A 25068-nucleotide genomic window follows, 5' to 3' on the forward strand; every position below is an offset into this window, starting at 1 on the left:
ATGCCATGCCACAGACTCCGAGCCCATCATCACCTTGCCAAAGAAGTACTCCGAGTATTGGGATGTATTCAATGAGAAAGAAGCCGAAAAATTACCCCCACATAGACCTTATGACTGTGCCATTGACTTGGTGGAGGGGGCCCCGATCCCGCGAGGGCATCTCTACTCCCTGACTGAACCAGAGCAAGAAGCTCTCAGGGAATTCTTAGAGACAAACCTTCGCAAGGGGTTCATCAGACCCTCTCAATCCCCAGCCGCCTCCCCAGTGATGTTTGTGAAGAAGAAGTCAGGGGAATTACGCTTGGTGGTGGACTACAGAGCATTGAACAATATCACCAAGCGGAACAGCTATCCCCTGCCCTTAATCTCGGATCTACTGGACCGACTTCGAGGAGCCAAGGTCTACACCAAGCTGGATCTTCGGGGGGCTTATAATCTAGTTCGCATCAGAGAAGGGGACGAGTGGAAGACCGCCTTCCAGACTAAATTCGGATTATTCGAGTCCCGAGTTATGAATTTCGGTTTATGCGGAGCTCCCGCAACGTTCCAGCATTTTGTCAACGATATTTTTCAGGACTATCTAGACAGATTCTTGATAATCTACCTGGACGATTTTTTGGTGTTTTCCAGATCACAAACAGAACATGAGAACCACGTCAAAATGGTGTTGCAACGATTGCGGGATCATGGACTTTATGCCAAGCTAGAAAAATGCGCTTTTGATCTACAAGAGGTAGATTTCCTTGGCTACCGCATCTCGCCTCTAGGGCTTTCCATGGATCCAGCCAAAGTTTCAGCAGTATTGGAATGGCGGGCGCCAACTAACAAGAAAGAGGTGCAGCGTTTCTTGGGGTTCGCGAACTACTACCGCAAGTTCATTCCAGATTTTGCCCGCTGGTCCGACCCCATCACTAGCTGCATCCGTGGAAAGCAGCCTTTCCGCTGGACTGATCAAGCAGAGAAAGGGTTCCAGCAACTGAAGAAACTATTCACCTCCCAGCCAATTCTACAGCACCCAAATCCTGGAACCCCTTTTGTGGTGCAAGCGGACGCCTCTGATGTGGCAATTGGGGCTGTACTCTTACAACCGGTGGGAGAACACCTCCATCCCTGTGCCTTTTATTCTCGTCAACTAACCACACCAGAGAGGAATTACACCATTTGGGAAAAAGAACTACTGGCCATAAAGGCAGCCTTTGAAACTTGGAGACATTGGCTAGAAGGGGCCAAATTCCCCATTGAAGTCCACACTGATCATCGTAATCTAGAACATCTAAGAACTGCCCGCAAACTAAATCAGAGGCAGCAACGTTGGGCTTTATTCTTTGAACGTTTCAACTTCCAGATCCATTATGTGACCCCAGCTCAAACCAAGCAAGCAGACGCCCTGTCACGTAAACCGGAATACGCTGCAGGACGCAAGGAGACCTTTGAATCCCAACTGCTACAACCTGAGAACTTTGCCACGCTCACAGTGGGGAACACCAAATCCAGTCCCATTGGTTCAACTTCCCCTACTCCAGGACCCATCTGTGCTCAAGAAATCAGGGCTAGTCAGCAAGCAGATGCCTGGGCGCAGGACCAACTTCGCCAAGGTCTGCATTTTCCCTTTTCGCTTAAAGATGGGCTGCTCTGCTATAGAAATCATGTTTATATCCCACCCGGACCGGGCAGGGAAAAAGCGCTTCGTCTGTGTCATGACTGCAAACCAGCAGGACACTTCGGACTATTTAAAACCATGCATTTGATCCTAAGAGATTTTTGGTGGCCCAAGATCCGCAAGGATGTGGAAAAATATGTCAACACCTGCCCAGTATGCCAGCGCTCCAAGATACGAAGGGAGAAGCCCTCAGGGCTTTTACACCCCCTTCCTACCCCATCTCGCCCATGGGAAATAATTTCCGCGGATTTCATCACTGACCTACCACCTTCCTGTGGATTCACCACGATCTTAGTGGTGGTGGACCTATTTACCAAGTTAGCCCATTTCATTCCCTGCGAAGGCCTCCCCACGGCCAAAGAAACTGCGGATCTATTTCTTCAGCATGTTTTCAGACTACATGGATTGCCCAAGAGTTTAGTCACAGACCGTGGATCTCAATTCACCTCTCGTTTTTGGAAGGCACTACAAAAACTACTGGGCATAGACTCTCGCTTATCTTCAGCTCATCATCCCCAAACAGATGGGCAAACGGAGCGCACTAATGCCACTTTGGAGCAGTATCTTCGCTGTTATGTAAACTACCAACAGGACAATTGGGCTTCTCTGTTACCACTGTCTGAGTTTGCCTACAATAATGGAGTTCAAGCTTCTACAAAAGAAACGCCGTTCTTTGCAAACTACGGTTTCCATCCACGTTTCTTTCCCCCTGTCATTGAAACTTCAGAAGTTCCCGCAGCAGAGGATTGGCTGCAGGAACTCACAGCGGTGCAACAACTTTTGCTCCAGCAACTGGACCAAGCCAAGGAGGACTATAAACGCCACGCTGACAAACACCGCCAGCCGGGCCCCGAAATCAAGGTAGGAGATCGGGTTTTTCTGTCCACTCGCTTTCTGCCCTCCCACCGCCCATGCCGGAAGTTAGATGCCCGCTTCATTGGCCCCTATCCAGTGGTGGCGCAATTAAACCCCGTGACTTTCAAACTCCAACTTCCGCGTTCAATGCGCATTCACCCAGTGTTTCACCGTTCCCTGCTTCTTCCGGCGGATGGTGTGCGTCCTGATACAGACCAACCGGCCCCCCCTCCTGTTTTGATGAATGGGGAGGAGGAGTTCGAGGTTGAGGACATTTTGGATTCTCGCTTTCATCGCCGCCGCCTACAATATCTCATTGACTGGGTGGGTTTTGGGCCTGAGGAACGCTCTTGGGAAGACGCCTCCACAGTCCATGCTCCTGATCTAACCCGTCGCTTCCATCTGACCTATCCCACCAAACCGCGACCTCGCGCCTCGGGGAGAGGACCCCAGTTTGGGAGGGGCCCTGAGGAGGGGGATAGTGTGATGAACCATGGGCCTTGTAGTCCTGCTCAGGACATTGTAATCCCTGATGAAGATGAAAACTTGGGTTTTTTACCTTCCCAGTCTGAACTGGATTCCTCTCAGCCAGATACTTCCCAGGCAGATCTGGAAACCTTGCACCTGCAAGAAAGTTGTCTCCCAGAAGTATGTCAAACAACCCCAGAGCCTTCTTCTCCCGTGTTCTTGCGCCGGGAGTTTTGTAAACAACAGAGAAGTTTGGATTCAGCTTCGCGCAGGAGTGCGAGGATAGCAGCTAAGAATGTTGCCAATTAACATTGGTTCTCGTGAGAATCTTTAAGGAGTTTAACATCTGGTCTCAGAGTTTAGCTTTCGTTTCTGATTCCCAGAGAACCGCTCTGGTGAGAAAGTTGGACTCTATATAGGTGTTTTGCCCGCGTAGCAACTTCGCGGAGTCAATTCGTCAGCCTGCGGAGCGAGTTGTGTCTGGACAGCGCGCTCCGATTCAAGCCTCGCTTCAGCTCAAGCCTTGCCTTGCTATCCAGCCTTCGCCTTGCTTCCCAGCCTTGTTTACCTACGGACTTTGCCTTGTTTCCCAGGACTAATCCTTGCCTTGTTTCACGGATTTTACCAAGTTATTCCACGGACCTTGTTCTTGTTCTTAGTTACCTTGTTCCACGTTCAAGCCTTGTTTCTAGTATCAAGTTATTTCCTAGCCACGCTCAAGTTTTATGGACTAAAGGACCTTGTCATCTCCCCTCACTTTGCTTGGCAAAGTGAGTGTTTCGGTTATTGGATTACAACTTTGGACCTTAATATTTCTTATTGGACATTGCTTTTTTGGACTAATTCTGACCTTTCCTGAAGGGTCTAATTCTGGACTATTTTCTATACTTGTTTTTATTAACTTTATATATTCCTTCAATAAAGATATTAGTTAGATTCTGGCCTCTGTGTATGGTTATTGGTGCCTCTGCCGCCTGGGTCGTGACAGGTAATACAAATCTCGATCGTGAAATTCCACTTCCATTTTCACTCAGTATAATGTTTCTGATTTACTTGACCATCCCAATCCCAATTCCACCCTTATCAACCACTTGTGTCCTCCTCCTTTGGCCCCCACCTGCTGGGAACAGTTGTGTCTTCAACTCGAGTATTACGAGGGTTGAATGAAAAGTAATGCCTCCACCTTCGTAACTCCTCACCAGAAAGTAGTCCTGGTCTGCGGCAGGTCCTGGCTTGTTCAGGAGACTCTCCTCTACAGTTCCATTTGGCGGAAAGCCTTAGCATTGAACTGTTGTGTTGTTAAAGTGCCAAGTATGGAACCCTGTGCAGATGGGGAAGCCTGAGCATCGAACGGTTGTGTTGTTAAAGTGCGAAGTATGGAACCCTGTGCAGACAGGGAAGCCTTAGCATTGAATGGTTGTGTTGTTAAAGCGCGAAGTATGGAACCCTGTGCAGACAGTCAGTGCAGGCCCTGAAGGAGACCCAAAAGCTGATGAACCTGAAAAGTAGATTTTAGGGTTCATTTTCTGCAGGAGCCCTAATAGGCAACGAACTTTAAAATGTTGCTGTTACGGGCACTGCATTATGGAATTCCTACATGGGCAATTGTGGGGCTAGATGACCCTTGGGGGACCCCATGTTTGTTTCTCCTTTCCAATGCTGGCATGGCTTCTCTTGCAGGTTCCAAGCGGCCACCCTGGCTCCTGGCAGCGGGGATGGCGGGGATTGCCCTCGTCCTTCTGGTTGCCCTCATAGCCCTTGGAGTCCACCGTAAGTTAACCAGATGATGATGATTATAATGATGACCTATACCCCACTTTTATCTCTTAGTTTGAGATGCAAAGTGGACTTCCTCCATTGTCTTTGGGCTTCAACAATGCAGGCCTGGGCCAACTTGGGCCCTCCCTCCAGGTGTTTTGGACTCCAGCTCCCACCATTCCTCACAGCCTCAGGCTTAAGCGGCTGAGAGGGAAAAGGAAAGGGCCTGAGGCTGTGAGGAATGGTGGGAGTTGGAGTCCAAAACACCTGGAGGGAGGGCCCAAGTTGGCCCAGGCCTGCCCTCATTGAGGACTTGGGACCTGTTTTGCTTTTGCAGACTTGCAGTTCCAGAAAGCGTCTGAGGAAGAGAAGGGCCAGCTGGCTTCACGGCTGGATCGGGCCATGGAGGACCTCAACCAAACCCAGGAGAGCAAGACGCAGATGGAACAGGTGCTGAATGCCACCTGGGCCCAAGTCGCCAAGGGTGAGAGAAGATGCAATAGCACCCCCCCACCCAGCCTGATGCGCACCTTCCAAAGCTTTGCTTGTTTATAATGGTATTTTTAATATATACTCGAGTATAAGCCGACCCAAATATAAGCCGAGGCCAGGGGCGGTTCAACCACCAGGCCAACTAGGCAGTTGCCTGTGGCACCATCGTGTTGGAGGCGCCATCGAGGCAACTCCTGTCTCCTGCAGCCTGCCTTCGCAAGGTATTGAACTGCTTTTTCTGTTGATTTGTTGTAAAACATGACGTTTTCGTGCTTAAAATCTTAATGTAATTTGATGTTTAATAGGCGTTTCCTTAATTCCTCCTTTTTATCAAACATTTTTGCTTGTCCAACACTTTTATTTTTCAGTGATTTTCTGTTCGCCTACACTTGAAAAATATCTAGGGACGGCTCTGGCCGAGGCACCTAATTTTACCACAAAAACTGGGGAAACGTATTGACTCGAGTATAAGACGAGGGTGGGAAATGCAGCAGCTACGGGTCAAATTCAAAAATAAAAACAGATATTAATAAAATTGCATTATTTGAGGCATCAGTAGGTTAAATGCTTTTCAATATTTATATAAAACTGTAATTTAAGATAATAATAAGACTTTAATAAGATAAGACTGTCAAACTCTGAATACCTATATACTCAAGTATAAGCCAACCTGAATAGATGCCGGCCAAGACCCTCACTCGAGTATGAGCCGAGGGGAGCTTTTTCAGCCCTAAAAAGGGCTGAAAAACTAGGCTTATACTCGAGTCTATACAGTAATCATTAAGGGGTGTTTTGCTAGTGCTTTTGGTGCACAAAGGCAAAGGGGGGTTGGACTAAATGGCGCAAGGGATCTCTTCCAACCCTCTTTACTATTATTATTATTATTATTATTGACAGAAAGACACAGTATAACACAGCAAATGAGATATATATGCTGGATTTCGTGTCACAAAATCACAAGTCGAACACTTCCCAAGCGTTTAGGACTGTGTGATTTATTGTTGTTGTTATTATTATTATTATTACCATCACAATTATTATGCTCCTCGACCTTTTGTACTGGTCGCTCTTCCCCTGATTCCTGATTGCTTGGTATAATTCAGGACTCCTCCCTACCTAATGTGACCTTAAATGATTCTAATGCACTTTATCTATTTATGAATTTGTTACTCATAATGTGCACCTTGCTTATCCACTATTGCAACCTCATTGTTTTTAATTTGATGTTTTAATTCTGTGTTGTGTTTTTTCGCTTATTGTGTATATTTTATTATTGGTTTTTGTTTTTGTCCTTTGATGTTTCATATTTTATCATTGCTTGTATTTTGATTTTGCTGTAAGCTGCCCCGAGTCCCCTTCGGGGGAGATGGAGGCGGGATATAAATAAACTTATTGTTGTTGTTGTTGTTGTTGTTGTTGTTGTTGTTATTATTATTATTATTATTATTATTATTATTGTAAAGAACTCAGGCAGGGGGGAATTTTTTGAAATCCCACCGCTGCCACCAATTTGTGGAGATGTCAGGCAGGAGGAGAAATTTTTTTTAAAATCCCACCTCTTATACCAATTGCGGAGATGTGGAGATGGAGGTTGTTTTTATTAAATTATATTATATATATAACTATATCCGCTGCCACCAATATAAATATGTTTTATTTAAACGCTGCCACCAGAGGTAAAGATGTTTATAATGCTGCCACCAGATGACAAGGGGATTATCAACTCTTGCCACCACTATTGGATGATTTAGCCACTGGCTACTTAGAGAGGAGACTTTTATTTTTCTTCTTTCTTCTTGTTTATTCTTGATGTGTGTATGTATGACAGAGACTGAGATGTTTGGGAGAACAACAACAAGTTTATTCAGGCACAAGCTTAATGGATACAATTCTCACTTAGAGGCACTTTCCTTAACAATTGCAATAACAGAATGAGGTAATTCAAACTTTAAAATTCCACTTCAATCACAGAATATCTGTTCCTAGTCAGGAGACAGACTACCTTAAAATAAGTCACCAAACTTATTTTAAACTGACTCAAATCAGCACTTGAGCCTCCCTGATTCTCTCAGCTGAGAATCAGACCTCCCTGTACCTTATCAGGGCACAGACTACCTAAAATAAGTCACCAAACTTATTTTATAATTGACTTAAATCCCACATTTGAGCCACCCTGATCCTCCAACTGAGAATCAGACCTCCCTGTGGTTCGCTGACCACTGACTGACTGACTGACTGACTGGGTTTCCCTCCAAACTCTGCTCTCTCTTCAGCTAACCCAGTTGCCTCTGCCCCCTTTTCCATGGCAACTAACTCATGGTGCAGAGTAACTGAAATATTAACCCTTTTTAAAACACAGTTAAACATGGCTTCTATAACTTAAAAAACCACACTTCATTACAATTATTAACAACATTGAGTGGTCATCTGTCAGGGGTTGGACTAAATGGCCCAAAGGTCTCTTCCAACCCTCATCATTATTATTTTATGATTATGATTATTATTAACATTAAGGCTGTATTTGTTCCCATTTTGTTTTTTTTACTTCAAAGTAAGATATGTGCAGTGTGCATGGGAATTTTTTCATAGTTTTTGAAAAAACTATAGTCCGGCCCTCCAACGGTCTGAGGGACCGTGAACTGGCCCCCTGTTTAAAAACTTTGGGGACCCCTGGTTAAGACACATGGTGCAACCGTCCCCATAGAAGCAGAGACGCACTTCAAGGAGACTGGGGCTGGCCTTTGGGACGTTCAAAGCAGGAGGCAGACCCCTTTCCAGGCTGGGAATAAGCCCCCCAAGAGAGTCAGTCCTACATGCCAATACCACTGGGCCGGTGTTGGGATGTGCTGCTGTCTCCTGTCCTATTATCAAACGGCCCCAAAACCACTAGGGTCCTTTTATCCAGTCGAACACTGGAGGCAAGGAGATCGTTTAACAGGTTTATTTGATCTAATCACCCTGCTGGGTAAACAAAACGAAAAATGCCACACAGTACTGAGATGCAGCTCAGTTTTATGTTCAAAGCCTTGAGCTAATAACACAGGCTATTTCCTCCAATTCATGCCTGATCTTTATCTCTTCCTTTATTCCTTTCTTATCACTATTTCTGCGGCTGTTTTTCCTCGGCAGCCGATCCCCCCTCTTGCTCCTCCATCTCCTGTGCCTGCTTGTTACTAGGCCTTTCCCTTTTGAAGTGTCCCCTTGTCTGAACTCTCTGCTTTGGTTGTGGTAATCTCTGAGCGGTTAGACTCAGTTTAACCCTCTCTGGGGGAGATTCCACCAAAATGTAGCAGAGTAGCAAAAGCAAAGCTTTCAAATGCAGCAGTTACTTACATGGGGTGAGCAAAGAGAAGCCTTTGACCATTTAGGATTGCAATGGACTGCAGAGTCTCAATAAAAGTTCAAAAAGTATTTATTCAGGTAAAAAAAACTCCATTGTAGATAGAAAGGCTTGGGAGCTGTCTAGTCTACTCTAGACTGGTTTCTAAGGAAAAATAAGAAAGGAAAAATAACAAACATCTACATAGTTACATTTTGCCAAAAGAGAACTCTCTTTGCTTTTGGCCTTTGAAAGGATGGATGTCCCATTGAGGACAGAGGTAGCATATTTTCTGCTCTTTCAGAAACGGGGACATAGAGCAAAAGATTCAAACCACAGGAAAAAGAGATTCCACTTAACATTGTGAAGAACTTCCTGTTTGTAACTGCTGTTTTTTTGGGGTTCAGTGAGGTACCCCATTATTAATTATCCCAAAAACCTTCAGAGTTTTTTTAATCCAGTCAAACTCTGGAAGCCAATGAGGTAGTTCAGCAAGTTTAATTGATCAAGTCGCCTTGCTGGGTGAGTGTGGAGAAGTCATAGTTATTATGTTTAATTTTAACTTAGAGTATGTATTTGTGTTTAGTTGACACAGTAGCTGAAACAGAAGCCATCTTGTTTCAATCCACAGTAGTGCTGTTACCAAGGAGACGAAGCTGGCTAGCTCACCAGAGGGAGAAGTGGGCGGAGCCACGAAAAGAAAAAAATGGGAGTTTTTAAAAGAAGCCAGAGAGTGCGTGGCTGGAGGCTTTTCAGTCAAGAAGGGCTGAGGAGACAGGACTGGCCAAAAATCTTTAGTCAAGGCAGACTAAAGGGAGTCTAGTCAAGATCTCTAGTTGGGAAGGACTAGTGATCAGGAATTTGATCGGTAGTAGATCAAATTAAAGGCTTTTATTGTAGTTGGGACATTGTTCACTAAGGAGCTCAGCTGAGGTTAGAGTTTGCTACAATTGATATCATCAGTAAAAGAGTGAGAGTGGAAGTACACCAGAGACTACTGTTGTGGTGGTTATAAGAGTTATTAAACCACTTGTTTATCTAAAGTTCCATAAGTAAATCAGTCAACCTGCAACCATAAGCTTTGTACGCAATAAACTTGTTGTTCTTTGTTAACAACCAACTCATTTCATCTCATCTGCGTCTGTGGAGCCAAATTTCATCGGTGATAATTCAAAAGCCTCACGTTGGTGGCAGTTACGTTAATAAATCACCTAATTGGGGAAGAGTAACAGTCACAGTTACCTCAGAAAGGGAACAACAACATAGAAATCCCTAACTACAGAGACAGAGGCTGGGATCTTGAAATAAAGATCACCCCCTGTAATCCTTCCCCTCATATAAAGGTGATATATATATATATATATATATATATATATATATATATATATATAATCTAGAGGGATTAAAAGATTCAAAAATCCCCTCAGCAGTGGAAACAGCATTTACAATTTGCCTTGACACCATTACAATTGGCTTGAGTCTTCCCAATTGGCTTTAGCACCATCACAATTGGTGGCAGCGTCGAGATTGAGTCTTCGTAATTAGATTAAACCATCCCAATTGAAGTAACGTTGGCGCAGTGAGCAACTAAGGAAAGTGGCACACTGAACTGATGTGCAGTTGAGTTTTATAGTGAGAACTTTTGAGCACGCACAGAGTTCAATGAACCTTTTCTTCCTTTGATTTCTTCTTATCGGTGTCTTTTGTGCCTGCTTCCTCAGTAGCTTGCATTCCCCTCTTTCCCCACATCCTGCTGAGCTCTGCTTCCAGCTGGCATTTCCCCCTCCAAGGCCCTCTCTTCCTCTCTTTCGGTCCTCCCTCATCCTTTCTCCTTTTTTTGGTTTTCACTCCTTGATGCTCCACAGTGTATGTGAGACTTTGCCTGAACTTTATTTTTTTATTTATTTTTAATATATTTTTAATTTCAATAGCTCTACCTCCTTCAGTTCCGCATTGGAATCTGCTGCTACCTAGCAGTCTAGTGGAGTCTCCTTCCACCCCTGGAGATTATTAAGTCGAGGCTGGATGGCCATCTATTGGGAGGGCTTTGATTGCCTGCGGGCTGGACTGGATGACCTTCAGGGTCTCCTCCAATTTTAGGATTCCATGATTCTAAGAACAGGGAGGGAAGCATCCCTTGGAGCCTCAGTTTACATCTCAGAGGGCGCACCCAGGGCTTGGGAAGCTGGGTCATTGAGCATTGTGAATGAAGTGAATCATGCACAATATCTATAATAAGACAGAACAAAAATGTATTCCACGCAACTCCAGGAATAACATGGACTTGGCTGTCTCTTTATGACTGTTATTTACTCCTTAAATAGTATACTTTGTTAGATTATGACATGGAAATTGTACCTTTGTTGATGATATCTTGAAAGCTATTTTGTTATATGCAATATAATTTGAAGAGAAGTACTCCAATATAGAGTTGTAGAAACCTGATTTGTATTACATTTTCTGGGAGTTTTACAAGAGTGTATATACACATACATTTTTGTTTTGTGTCTCTTTGAGCATAGTGGACCATCTCTGTTTTGACTTTCGGGCTGAGGAGGGAGATCTGTATGGAGAGGGGAGCCCACTCTATTCCCAGCGATGCCCAGGGTCCAGAGAGCCCAGCTTCAAGACCCACCTTTCTTTCCCCCACAGAGTGGTGCCCCGAGAACTGGATCCTGTACCAGGGAAAATGCCTCCTCTTCTCCACGGAAAAAAAAAGCTGGACAGAAAGCAAAGAGAGCTGTGACGCTCATTCGTCCCGCCTTCTCATCACCCGATCCTGGCAGCCAGGCCAGCTCGCGGTAGGGATCAAAACCTCCTTATGGGGCTGGCATCAGCCGGGCTTCAAGGGGGCGGGGGGCGCCTGGCAGGCCCACTGTGGCTGACCGTTGTTCTCGATGGGCCACAAGGGCCAGTCACAGTGCACAAGCCCTGTGGTGGGGTTTTCTCTGCGGTCTCACAGGACTTCGTGTTTATTTATTAGGCTTGTCCGATCGATGGAAAAAATGTTTCAATTCTTGTTTCTAAAGTAGGGGGTGCCGGCGCTTCGATGTAGAAATTATTTCTGAATTTTTCATCCAAAATTTTCGGATATTTCCGAAAATTCGTAATGTTTCTAAAATGTTTCTAAAATGGCAGATGCGCATGCGCAATCGCAAAAAAAAAGGAAACCGGGGGGGGGGGACTTTTACAGGGCTCTCCCACCCTCATTTCTTGAGCTATCCTCATCAAATTTGGTACAGTGGGAGATCACATTCAACACTCTTTGCTCAACAAATTGCAGAACGTTTCCTGTCTCCTATGATTTTTGGCGAATTTTCATAACTTTTTATAATACACTATTTTTCAATATTTGAAGAAACCTGTTCCTGGTTTGAAAGTCTTATTTCCTGTTCAATTGGGTTCTTATCACTGTAAAAGTCCCTCTTCTACTTGTGTAGACTGGATTAAAAACGCAGCACACGCCAAGCAATGCCTTGGCAGGAGTGCCACTGTCCTTTGGAAACTATAAATTGCCTTTGAACCTTTTGATCAATGGTGCCACTGGCTGACCTTGTGATTGCAAAAATGAAACTCTGGCTGAGAACTTTGGATTAGAAATGCAGCACACGCCAAGCAATGCCTTGACAGGATTGGCAATGTCCTTTGGAAACTATAAATTGCTGTGGACCCTCTATTGAATCAAATCAATGTCTGACTTTGTGATTGCAGAAATAAAACTCAGCCCAAGGCTTGGGAATAGAAATGGAGCGTGAGGGAAGCAATGCCTTGGCGGGTGCCCCACGTCCTTTGGAAACTATTTCTTCCAATGTACCCTTTAGGTTTGAAAACAATGTGTGTCTTTGTGATTGCTGCAATAACACTCAGCCTGGGGGCTTGGGATTACAAACGGAGCGGGAGGGAAGCAATGCACTTGCAGGAACGCAGACATCCTTTGGAAACTATTATTTTCAAGTTCCCCCCCCTTTCAGGATTGCAAAGAAGGGCTGATGTGGTGATTGCTAAATTCCAAAAAAGAAAACAGAAAGGCAAAGGGACTCCCTCTGGAGTAGAAAAGTAAAGCACCCCAAGCTCTGCACTTGCAGGAACGCAGACGTCCTTTGGAAAATAAAAGTTCCCTAAAGCCACAGCAAGAACTCTGCCACAAGCCCCAAGCCAATTTCCCAAAAAAAAACCAAAACACAATATCGAACCAGCAACAACAGACAGACACTCTACCCCCTATAGCCAGAACAGTCACTTAGCCCTCTCTCCCCCAAGCAAGCAAGCAGCTTCCCAGCGCGCGCGAACCACCCTCTCTCCTCGGTATCCTAGCCCAGAATGGCTTGGCTCGGTTGGGGAGGGGATTTTTATAGAGATCCTCCACGTGGACGCGGAGGACGCTAGCCCCCACCTTTTTCAGCCATTGTGGAAGTCTCTGATTGGCCAGGAAGCGGTAGCCATGTTAGGCTGCGCTAGGCTCCCATTCATGTTAGGTTGCAGAAACAAAAAAATTTTTTTTAAAAAAATTAAAAATATTTTTAAAAAATTTTGGAAGGAAAAAATTTAATGAAAATTTTAAGAAACAATTAGAGAATGGGCCAACGATGGTTCGAATTACATTGCCAGTTGCGCCCAGGGAAAACGTTTCAATACTCGTTTCAAAAAACGAGAACAATCCAAAATAATTACGAAACGAGAATCATAACGAAAATTTGGACAACCCTATTATTTATTTACAGTATTTATATTCTGCCCCTCTTTCTCACCCCGAAGGGGACTCAGGGCAGATTACAATGCACATATATATGGCAAACATTCAATGTCATCAGACAAACAACATACAGTATTGTCACGGCCAGGGCAACAAGAGCACTAAGAACCGACACACGGAGGCCAAAAACTATCTAATATCTTTATTAAGGAAATATGTAAGAATAATAAAAACAAGTAGGAAATATAGTCCAATAAAAGACCTTTCAGGAAAGGTCAGAAATAGTCCAAAATTATATTGTCCAATATTTTATATTAGAGTCCAAAGTTGAAGATCCAAACCGAAACACACTCTATTTGCAAGCAATAGAGTGGGAAAACGTCCAAATTCTTTCCAAAGTTCAGAGTAAGTCCACAGCAAAGTTAGAAACAAGGCTTGATACTAGATGCAAGGTCCAAGGCTGGAAACAAGGCAAGATAGTTCTTGAATACTTGGCTAGACAAGTCAAGGCAAGGAACTGGAGTTGCGGACTTTGTGAAGTCCACACTTGGCTGGAACCACGAAATCACTCCCGAAGTAGATCTGTTGACTCTGCACGGAATCCTTCGTGTCCGGCACTTTTATCCCGGTTTCATTTCTCTGCAAAGCAGGTGTCCAGCTTCCTTTCCCAAGGGAAAGTAGAACGAAACACATCTACTTCCAGATGCGTTCCTCCCTAGAATTTCCCAGGGGAACATGGCTAATTAGCGTCTTGTTTAGCTGCTATTCTCAAGCTCCTCCGAACCTGCTCTTTCTCGCTCCTGCCCGCCGCATAGGATTGTTTCCTGGGAAAAGGAGGGGAGGCAGAGGGGAAGGCCTGGTCAAGGTCTTCCGTAATGGGCTCTCGGGTAGAAACATCAACAACAGGCATCTGGAAAGATTCCGGCTCTTGCTGAGCCGGCAAAAATCCCCTGTTTTCCTCCTCATCAGCTACAATGGCACTGGGATCAGGACTCCATGGCCCATGGGACATCACAAGTATAGACACACACAGAGGCAATTTAACATTTCCAGCTTCATGAGGGTATGCTCAATTCCAGCCATAGGGGGAGCTGTTGCTTCACTGTCCACGAGTCACACCGAGTGCTGAACTTCCTCATTGTCACACCTCAGGTTAGCTTCATCTTGCTATATACACCAAAGTGCACACAGGTTAAAGTCTTTTTAGTTTATTAGAAAATAGAAGATAAAAGGTTCTTTAAAAGCAAAAGTAAAGTTCCAAAAAATGGTTACAAAATAAAGCCATAGAGAATAAATCCAGAAATCACGAGGAATAAACAAGGTCCCAATAGAGCAGGACAAAGTCCCAAGAACATGAACACAAAAGCTGCAAGATAATCCAGGAAAGTGAGAGCTTGCTTCTGTGTTGAACGAAAAGTTGCTTTGACAAAAGTTTGTCTCCAAACACACTGCTTTAATACCCTTTGCATAGCATGAAAGCATTTCTCTAGCCTCTAACCTCCCTCTTGTTTGCGATTCTCACACTCCTCCGAACCCTGAATTCCAAACGGTCAGCTTGATCTAAGGAACCTGTTTCGTCAAGGTCAGCCTGCTCGTTAGTTTGCTGAGCCTCATTATCAGACTGAGAACTGCCCTCCTTTCCCAAGTCCATTTGCACCTGGCTAGTTTCAGTATCATCAACATCATTCCTTGCTGTGTGAAAATGAACTTGCACTCCCTGATCCTCATCTTCTACAACAGGGACATTTTGAACCTGATTGTGAACCTGAATCCCATCATCCTCATCAGAGTCAATCTGAGGTTCCAGCTGAGTCACAACACTCATTCCTTTCCATGCTGCTGGCAGTTTTATGGTGTTGTAAATTAGTTAAATTAGCCCTCCTGCATAAAGCGTACCTAAATTTCCTAGTTGACAGATGCAACTGTCTTTTGGGCTGCTTAGGTAAACAGCAAGCTGGGCCATTTAATGGTCGGAGGCTTAACACTACCTGGGCTTCGAACTTATGACCTCTCGGTCAGTAGTGATTTATTGCAGCTGGTTACTAGCCAGCTGCACCACAGCCCATGTTATTTTTGCTGCTGAAGGCTAAACTGCCTACAATCCGGCAGAAGTTGTCCAGATCCAGAAAAGCGTTTTAAAGAGTCATAGAGGTGATTCTCTGCTGCAAAATCAGATTAGCATCGCACGTCCTCACCTGTTCCTCATTGGCCCCACAGTAATGCCACCACTCACATCCCAGTAGAATCGGCAAAAGCAGCCACATGTATTTCCCCGGGAAACTGACCTCCCCAGTTCTTTGTGCTTAGTTTTGGGGTTTTGAATGTTGGATTGCACCTCACTGGGTTCAAGTCCCTGCTCAGCCAGGAAAACTCACTCGGCAGGTCACACTCTCTCAGCCTCAGAGGCCAGCACAGCCAACTCTCCTCTCAGCGAAACTTGCCAGAGAAACCTTTCCTCTGTGTGGCAATTCCGAATGGCAGGAGGTTTCAGAGCAATCTCTCTGGAGCCTGAGGCCGGCTGGCTGTAGGGGTGGAGTGTCCCTCTTTGCTCTGTCCAGGTCTCTCTGGACCTTTGGGGAAAGGAGTCGGTGTTTTAACAGCCTCAGCCGGCACTGCCTACACTTCTTCCTTTTTGACCACAGGGGCTCCTGAGAAACCGTGAGTACTGGATTGGACTAAGAAAAACACAGGAAGAAAAGACAAGATCCTGGATTTGGACTTGGGCTGATGGCTCAAAGTATGAAAGGTAAGTCTGAGAGAAGAGCTGCTCTGAGGGGTCTGGGCTGGTGGGCAGAGAAAGGGAAGTCTCAGCACATCCACCGCCAGAACTAGAACCTTAACCCCCTCCCTTTTATGGTGCACGATTCTGGGCAAGTCACACTCTCTCAGCCTCTGAGGAAGGCCAGTGGCAAAATCCTGACCAAGAAAACTCCGAGTCCGGCTTGCCTTATGGTCACCGTGCAGTGGAAATGATGGCACACAACCGCAACAAATGTACTCCCAAGTGTATCCTTTAAAAAAACTGCTTCCTTTTTGCATGCAGCAGGGATATTTCCTCCACTTTCAACCAGGTAATGGGCAATGGCTGGCAACCATTTCTTTAAATGCACTTTGGATGCCACATTCGGCTTGCATGTCAGAATGTGTGCATGAAGCATTTTGTGGTGAGAAGACAGAAAGTGGATTCCCCGCTTTAGCTTTTATTTTCATGAATTTTCTTCTCCTCCTTCCAGGAACGACCTGTCAGATTATGGTACTGATTCTTGTGCCTACCTCAACAACGGCGAACGGTGGAGTTACTATTGCTACTATACTTGTGCCTACATCTGTGAGAAGACAAAGGCGGGCACACAGTGAGCCCCACTTTAGGGCCAATGGGTGTGAGGGCCATGAGTCAGAAGGAGCCCCATCGCCCACCCCACCCTCCCCAGAGGTCCCTCCTCAGCTTCTAAGGCACCGACCCTCCAACTGCTCTGCAAAATCCCCACTGATTCAGCAAGACGGACAGAAGTTTAGCTGATGATACTTCAAGAGACGGGCAAGATCCCTGCAGGGCTGGCTTCCGGTTTGCAAGCGTGCCCAAAGGAGCTTCGTTTGATGGCCATCTAGCCCTCTGGATGTGCAGAAGATGGAAGGTGTCCAAAGAAGGGAGACCATTTCAATAAGAACTGCTCTGGGCTGGGACGCTTCTCACCACGAGACGGGGCCAGTGCTCAAGGATCAGAAACAGTCTTTGGCACCCCCTCCCCAGACCCTTTGGGGCAGCCCCAGAAGTGCACTTCTATGGAATATCACTTAGTGGTATCCATATTTGTCTAACAATAGCCATACTTACTTAGGCGATACCTCGTAGCTCGAGGAGGATTGTCTTCCATCCTTGGTGTCTTGGGGGTGGGTTCGTAGGTGGCTGAAGAGACCTATTCTTGACCCGCATGTTCTCCCTTCCGCAGTGAAGACATCGGTTTCTAGATGGAAGGCGGTCCCAGTCAGGGTTGGCTTGACGCTCCTTCTTCCTCTTGGCACGTTTCTCCCTTCAGCCCTCCATTCGTGCCTCTTTGAACTCCGCAGCACTGCTGGCCACAGCTGACCTCCAATTAGAGCGCTCAAGGGCCAGGGCTTCCCAGTTCTTAGAGTCTATGTCACAGTTTTTAAGGTTGGCTTTGAGCCCATCTTTAAATCTCTTTTCCTGTTCACCAACATTACGTTTCCCATTCTTGAGTTCGGAGTAGAGTAACTGCTTTGGGAGACGGTGATCTTTGGGCATTCAGACAACGTGGCCTTCAGTCCAGTGGAGTTGATGGCGTGGGAGCATCGCTTCAATGCTGGTTGTCTTTGCTTCTTCTTCCAGCACGCTGACATTTGTCCGCCTGTCTTCCCAAGAGATTTGCAGAATTTTCCTGAGGCAACGCTGATGGAAACGCTCCAGGAGTTTGGTGTGACGTCTGTAGACAGTCCACGTTTCGCAGGCGTAGAGCAGGGTTGGGAGGGGAATGGCTTTATAAACAAGCACCTTGGTCTCTCTACGGATGTCCTGGTCATCAAACACTCTCTGCTTCATTGGGAAAAATGCTGCACTCGCAGAGCTCAGACGGTGTATTTCAGTGTCGATGTTGACTTTTGTGGAGAGGTGGCTGCCAAGGTGGCGGAAATGGTCAACGTTTTCTAATGTGACACTGTTAAGCTGTATTCCTGGCTTTGTAGAGGGATTAGCTGGTGCCTATTGGAAGAGCACTTTGGTTTTCTCGATGTTCAATGAGAGACTGAGCTTCTCGTATGCTTCTATGAAGGTGTTTAGAGTGCCATAGATAGCCATAAAGAAAACATGGCTATGTGTAGAGGAAGTTTAGCAAGTGTGGTATTTGAAATGATGTACAAAGTCCTGTACCTAACCCTAACCCTGTAGGTGCCCCGGTGGCTCAGTGTGTTAAAGCGCTGAGCTGCTGAACTTGCAGACCGAAAGGTCCCAGGTTCAAATCCCGGGAGCGGAATGAGCGCCCGCTGTTTAGCTCCAGCTCCTGCCAACCTAGCAGTTTGAAAGCATGTCAATGTGAGTAGATCAATAGGTACCACTCCGGCGGGAAGGTAACGGCGCTCCATGCAGTCATGCTGACCACATGACCTTGGAGGTGTCTATGGACAACGCCAGCTCTTGGGCTTAGAAATGGAGATGAGCACCAACCCCCAGAGTCGGTCATGACTGGACTTAACGTCAGGGGAAACCTTTACCTTTTACAAAGTCCTGTACCGAGGGAGGCACTGTTGGCATTAAGGCTTACTCGGGAAACAGAATTCTATAGTGCAAAAATCAAGATTAGGAAATCTAAAATCAATAATGCAAAGTGCATTACTTTGCTTGATTGTGCCATGTATATAGGAATTCATTACTGACTCAGAAAACAAGAACTGTCCCCTCCTCAGTGGGCATCCTACCAAGTTACAAACATCCAACTTACAAGCAACTCATAGTGAGGGGCCTCCAGTAAAACTTGATCTCTAATCCTTGTTTCCACAAGACACATTTCTCAAAATCCAATTTTCACAGGGACAGAAAGTGAGGTGGAATCTCCTGAACAGGGGCACAGGCAGCAAAGGAGACCCCACAGAAGTGTTCCCCCTTCCCTATGCCACCTAAGGCTTACCAGCCGTGTGTGTGTGTGTGTGTGTGTGTGTGTGTGTGTGTATACACACACACACACACACACACACACACACACACACACACACACACACACACGACGGTTATCCACAAAGTAGGTTACATTTTGGAATTAAAAATGAACAAAGTATAGGAGAAAACATTTACCATATGCAGTTGAAAGCCACACCCAAATACCACATCTCCTGTAGTCGCCATTCAAATCTAGGCACTTACCATAGCGATGAAGGAGCTTTGCAACTCCTTCCCCACTAAATTTTGCCGCTTGCTTCCTCAACCAGACGGCCAGCCCTTCTTGCAGCTGCGCAGCGTCACGAAAACGCTGTGTTGCCAGCCACGCCCCCATTGTTGGAAACAAGTGGTTGAGGATGCAAGTGGCAGAGTTTTGTGGGGAAGGAGTTGCCAAGCTCATTCATCACTATGATAAGTGCCTAGACATGAATGGCGACTATGTTGAGGTATACCTAGGGCACATAAATAAATATTTTAGTATAATTTTTCTACTGACAAGTTGTATTTGTCTGCCCCTTAATTGGAGGGGGAGTGTTTCCACTATAGAAGGGGATTGTTTTGTTGCTACACACAGAACCACAAAACATTGCTGCAACAAACTTCAGAACAAACCTACAGAACCTATCTTGTTCGCGTGGGGACTGCACACCTGCCGTTCCCTCTGCTGTTCCTCTGAAGGGTTTATCGTTTCCAGACCTTTGGTCACTCTCTCTGCACACCTTCCATCTTGCCTTGATTGGAATCTCGGAGGTGTTCTAGCGCCTTTTGCGGAATGACAAAACTCAGGCCAGCCGGGGAAGAGTAAGTATGACAATCGTCTGGTTTTATTTCAACACTTTAAATAAGCTGAATATATTAAGTAGCATTTTCCTCTCTGTTATTAAAATGCAGCTGCTGCATTCTTCTCCACCAGTGCATCAAAGAAAGAAAGATAGACGGACAGAAAGAGTCCGGAAAGAGACGGAGCCCGGAACCAATGCGGGGCCTCCATTATTGCACTGGGCAATGGGGAGAGGGGAGAGACGCCACAATCCCCCCACTTTCCCCCAACCCACCCCCATTACACCCCCACAAGTGCTGCAGAACCAAGCTCGTGTGCCTCCATTTACCCCAAGGCAGCCGCTGCGTGTGCGTGTTTGTGCGCCGTGTGCGCTTGTGTGCATGGGAAGCAGCAGCGGTGCGTGTCTTTGCAACTCCAGCCGGACACTGACCGAAGGGCAGAGGGGAGGCCTGTCTCTTCCTTCCCCGTTTCACAAGGACAGCACCAAACGGACCCTCGGCAGCCCCTCCAAGACTGGGCCCCTTTCCCCCTTCCGGCCCTGCGGTGTGGTCAAGAGGCCGGCGGTCAAGCTGGACACCGCTAAGGCAACCCCTGTCTTGCACGATGGGATCCCTGAGGCCGCAGGAAGAAGACAAAAGGCACCAGAGGGAAATGCCTCTCCTTTGCAGTTCCCAATTTCACAAGAGCACCGAACGTACCCTTCGCCACTGAATGCAGGAAGGCCGGCCCCCTCCCCAGCTCCTCTTGCCCCCCAACACGGCCCCCACGTCCACAAGGGACAGGTGGCCAAGCTGGGTCCTGCCAGGATAACCCCCAAGGACTATAAGGCATTGAGGTCACGCAAAGCCAGCGATGGGGCTTCACTGCAGAGTCACATCTGTGTTTGGGCTGAGCTAGGACTGTGCTTCAGGTATCTTGCCCTCTGCTGCCCTAAAACACGCTTCGCTGACCAGGTGGCAGGCGGTCAGTCACACCAACACAACCACGGCAGCCCTTTCCTTGCACCGTTGGATCCCTGAGGCTGCTGCAGGAGGTCACATGAGGCCGGCGAAGGGGCTCCGTGTCCGGCCAGGCCAGCCGTAGTTAGGACTGTGCTTCGGGCAGCTTGAGGCTGGGCTCTGAGGACAGGGCTCCGGGCCTCTGGGGTCCCTTGCGTGGCCCCGGTGCCCCCCTTTCGGGGCCCTGGAGGCTCCTGGCCTCGCAGTTGAGGTTCTGGTAGCGGGGGGTGCTGCTGGCGCTGGGCCGGTGGCAGACGGAGGCCAGGCTGAAGCCGAAGGGCCCCAGGCAGCAGGCCGGGCAGGAGAGCATCTCCTCCTCGGGGTCGGCGGGGGCCACGGTCCCCTCGGGGCCCCCCAGGGCCAGCGCCGCCCCTTCGTCCATGTGGGGCGCCACGCTCAGCTCCGAGAGGCCCCCGCCCCAGCTGCCGGGGGGCTTGCTGTTGTTGTTGAGGAGGACCCCGTTGGGGGGCCACAGCCGCGGGGCCCGGGAGACGGCCGTGCTGATGCAGTTGCTGTTGGTCGCCGGCGCTGGCGGAGGGGCCGGGGGCGGGAGCAGGGCGGCGGGGGGCTCTGGGTCCGGGCTGGCGTCTGGGCGGCAGTCCATCATCTCGGGGGTCTCGGGGTCGGCCTCCAGGCGGCTGCAGTCCAGGGCCAAGGGGCCGTTGGCGCAGTGATGAGGGTCCACGTGGGGCTTCCCCTGGCGATGGGGCATCTCTGGGGAGGACGGGAGGGAGCGGCACCGGCGGGGGCTCAAGGCAGAGAAGGAAGAGGAGGAGGAGGCCTCGGAGAAGTCACACTGGGCCTCGACCATCGGGTCCGGGGTGATGGGGATGCCCGGCTGGAGTGGGGAGGGGGGCGGGAGGTCAAAGGTCAGGGAGATCAAGGACTTGCTGGGGGTGTCAAAGAGCTTGATGCGGCCCCCCTTCAGGTCCTGGCGCTGGGAAAAGGGGTTCACTCGCTGCGGAGTGCTGTCCGGGGGGGCGGGGGACGGAGAAGGGGAGGGGAACATGTCCGACTGGCTGCGGGAGAGGCGCTGGTCCAAGGGGAGGAGCTGCTGGACGGAGAGGAGGCCGGGCGGCGGGTGGACGCAGGCGGGGTCCTGGGGAGCTTGACCTGCAGGGACACAAGGCACAGGGTGAGAGGTGAAGGACACGCGGCAATATCTGCAGGCACACAAGAAAGAGGGGTCCCAGCACACCAGGTATGACAGCCTTTACACCAGTGATTCCCAGCCATGGACCGCCTTGACTGGGGACCGCCTTGACCAGGGACCATTTTGGTCAGAGACCACCTTGACCAGGGACCATTTGACTGGGGACCACTTTGACCAGGGCCCACTCTCCAACGTTAGTACCAAAAGGGTTACTAATCAGTTTTTGGTCAACTTTAAATTCAGTTTGGTTATTTGGGGTGCCGATTCAGAAAATTGCATTGGATAAACTACATCAGATCTAGTTTCCAATACGGAACATATGCCACCCAGTCGTCGCCAACTGCTCACCCACAGAAAGCCATATTTCATCATCTAGAGCTGATGTAGTCTATCCAATACAATTTTCAGAACCAGCACCCCAAATAACCCCAGGAACAGGCCTAAAAATAAAGACTCCAAGAAAAAAAACTTTTGTTGTGCTGTGTTATTATCCGTAGTAGTAACTGTGAGGCTGTGGACCATATTTTAGTTCTTATGGACCATTGGTGGTCCACGAACCACATGTTGGGAACCACTGCTTTACACCATGGAACCATGGGGCATCTACACTGAAGAATGAGTAGAATTTGACACCGATTTAACTGCCATGATCCTGTTTAAGATGGGCCAGTGCCTCACAAATCTACAACTCCCAGGGTTTCATAACATGGAGCTATGATGAAAATACGTGAAGATGGCCAAGGGAGAAACAGCCTCCTCATTACACTCACCAGGAGGGTGTTTGCCAGCCATGGCTTCATTGGTTTGTGCTATCTTTACCTACTGGAAATTCCTCCCTGGAATGGAAGGATCGAGGAAGCATCACAAAAACTCAACTTTCTGCCTCTAATGCAGTTTCGGCATCTGCCTTGGCATGGAGGCAATCAGAACTAGGAAGATGGAGTCTGTCTGTGGGTGGTAGCTCTTAGCCCACAGCACAAACAAGGGCCATTGCTGTTTTAATGAAGACAAATGGAAGAAGATGACCTTGCATTGCTCTCTAGGCTCATGTTCAGTTTGTGGTCTCCTAGATCCCTTGCGCACGGGCTGTTTTCAAGCCAGGTGTCTGCTGTGATGGGATACCACCTTGCCCTTTCCTTTTCAAACCAAGGGACCTGATTATTATTATTATTATTTGATACACGACAAGATGAGTCCACAGCAAACAAAATCCCTCTGCCGGCTGTTGCACTGTATCCCACGTTGGACCCTTCCCAAGTGTCTAGGACTGTGTGATGTATCGGCGAATAATGCGTGCAAATCTAAGGGTGATAGAGGGAGCTCATCCGCGCTCTCCCCGGGTGGGATTCGAACCTGGCAGCCTTCAGGACAGCAACCCAACCTTCAGGTTACAAGGCTTTACCCCATTACGCCCCCGTAAGAGGGTTGGAAGGGACCCCTTGGGCCATTTAGTCCAACCCCCTTCTGCCTTTGTGCATAATAATTAAAATATCTTTATAAATACAAGCAAAGCTTTGGAAGGTGTGCACCGGGTGAGGGAGGAAGCGGGAAAGGCTTGTGCAGTGCGAGGAAGGGGGCGGGAAATGCTCGTGCGCATTCCTTTCCCTCCTCCCTCGCCCCGTGCGCATCTTCCTTGGCGGCGGGGGGCAGGGGGGAAGGTGTGCGTGGGATGAGGGAAAGCAGTGCACCTTTCCCTCCTCCTTTGTACCGCATGCGCCTTTCTCGGCGGAGGAGGGAGCCACCACCGCTGGGGCCAGACAAATGGCTTCGAGGGGCCGCATGTGGCCCGTGGACCATAGTTTGGGGACCCTGGTCTATGGTATTCACTCTGTCTTTTGCACTATATGCAGTTTTCTACCATTGACTTCCCTCCATGTTGGTTCTTGACTACCTTTCCCATAATTTTCCAGCACATGTTTCTCTTCCTCTACCGTTTGTTTCCCTTGCAGAAGCCCTCTGCCTCCTGATTTCCTGGACAATTATTATTATTATTATTATTATTATTATTATTATTGTTAGACTCTTCCATGGCTGTCCCCCCAGGGCCATGAATAACACTTGAAGGGCAGCTACCGTTCAGCAGGGCCACTGGGCTCCCAGGGAGGTTCCTCCTCCTGCAGCTGCCATTGCTGCCCGTGTTGCTCTTCCCGTCGGGACTCCCAGGGTCTCGGTGGGCCAGCTGCTGCTCCAGGATGGCCTCCAGCCGCTGCGTGATCTCCAGGAAGGACGGCCGCGACGTGGGGTCCATCTGGAGGAAGAAAGAGAGGGAGGGAGGAGGAAGCTTAGCATTATAAAGGTTGGAAGGGTGCCTAAGGGCCATCTAGTCCATCCATTCAAGGTGGCCACCCAACCTGTCTTTAAAACAAAGACATCCCTGCATCTTCCATGGCTGAGCATCTCTTAGGGTGGATCAAGTTTGTAGGACAACCAAAGTTTGACGGCTATGGTGATGCTGTAAATAATAATAATAATAATAATAATAATAATAATAATAATAATAGGGTTTCTTACACTGCAGCAGTGGAAGGCCAGCTGGAGGAAGGTCATGGGGCAGTCGGGTCCCACCAGGTTGCAGAAGGAGGGCACATCCAGCCCAAAGTCCTGCAGAAAGGACACACAGAGAGAGACAGAAGGACTTATTTATTCCAGACCAGAGCCGGGAGGAAGGACTTATCCCGGTCCGGGTGGACCCAAGATTTCTCTTGGCCCCACACCTGAAAGGAGTTCATGGGGAGGAGCATTTGCAGAGAGACTGGAGGCTAACGTTATGGCAGGCATGGGCCAACTTTGGCCCTCCCTGCAGGTGTTTTGGACTTCAACTCCCACCATTCCTGACAGCCTCAGGCCCCTTCCTTTTCCCTTTCAGCCACTTAAGCTTAAGCATCAAAATGACCAACAAACGGGGAGAGCACAAGCAAGGAATTAGGAGAACTGGGCCTGGAAGAATCTAGGTGAGGCACTCAAGGTTTACGCTATTTAATTCAGTGCCAAAAGCAGAGTCATCCAGACTGTTGTATTTCTATTATCTATATGTTGTTGTGAAAGATGGGCAGGGAAGAAAGTGGACAGGAAGGGAATCAACTCCTTTGGGACGTGAGGATGGAGGAGATACCGACCAGAAGACTAATTAATTCATCCCAAGCACGAACTCTCCCTGGAAGAAGCGGAGATGGCCTTGTGTCTTTGCATCTCAGTCAAGAGATAAAAGCAGGATATAATACAA

At 47.8% G+C, this 25068-nt stretch overlaps 2 protein-coding genes across 2 annotated transcripts in view; one reads left to right on the forward strand and one right to left on the reverse strand.

Moving 5' to 3' along the window:
* LOC103281034 (C-type lectin domain family 7 member A) overlaps window positions 1-17442 on the forward strand; it is a 31901-nt gene extending 14459 nt beyond the window's left edge. The window contains exons 3-7 of the mRNA XM_008121691.3: window positions 4664-4753; window positions 5079-5225; window positions 11205-11353; window positions 15888-15991; window positions 16479-17442. Of these exons, the coding sequence (XP_008119898.2) occupies window positions 4664-4753; window positions 5079-5225; window positions 11205-11353; window positions 15888-15991; window positions 16479-16602 (614 nt within the window). The 3' untranslated portion in view covers window positions 16603-17442. The remainder of the gene's footprint in view (window positions 1-4663; window positions 4754-5078; window positions 5226-11204; window positions 11354-15887; window positions 15992-16478) is intronic.
* Window positions 17443-19715: 2273 nt separating this feature from the next.
* Window positions 19716-25068, reverse strand: part of tesk1 (testis associated actin remodelling kinase 1) — a 46704-nt gene continuing 41351 nt past the window's right edge. The window contains exons 8-10 of the mRNA XM_062966503.1: window positions 24357-24446; window positions 23919-24093; window positions 19716-21805 (exon numbers count right to left, since the gene is read on the reverse strand). Coding sequence (XP_062822573.1) covers window positions 20778-21805; window positions 23919-24093; window positions 24357-24446 — 1293 coding nt within the window. The 3' untranslated portion in view covers window positions 19716-20777. The remainder of the gene's footprint in view (window positions 21806-23918; window positions 24094-24356; window positions 24447-25068) is intronic.

Source organism: Anolis carolinensis, unplaced genomic scaffold, assembly GCF_035594765.1.
Source record: "Anolis carolinensis isolate JA03-04 unplaced genomic scaffold, rAnoCar3.1.pri scaffold_21, whole genome shotgun sequence".
NCBI classification, from domain to species: Eukaryota; Metazoa; Chordata; class Lepidosauria; order Squamata; family Dactyloidae; genus Anolis; species Anolis carolinensis.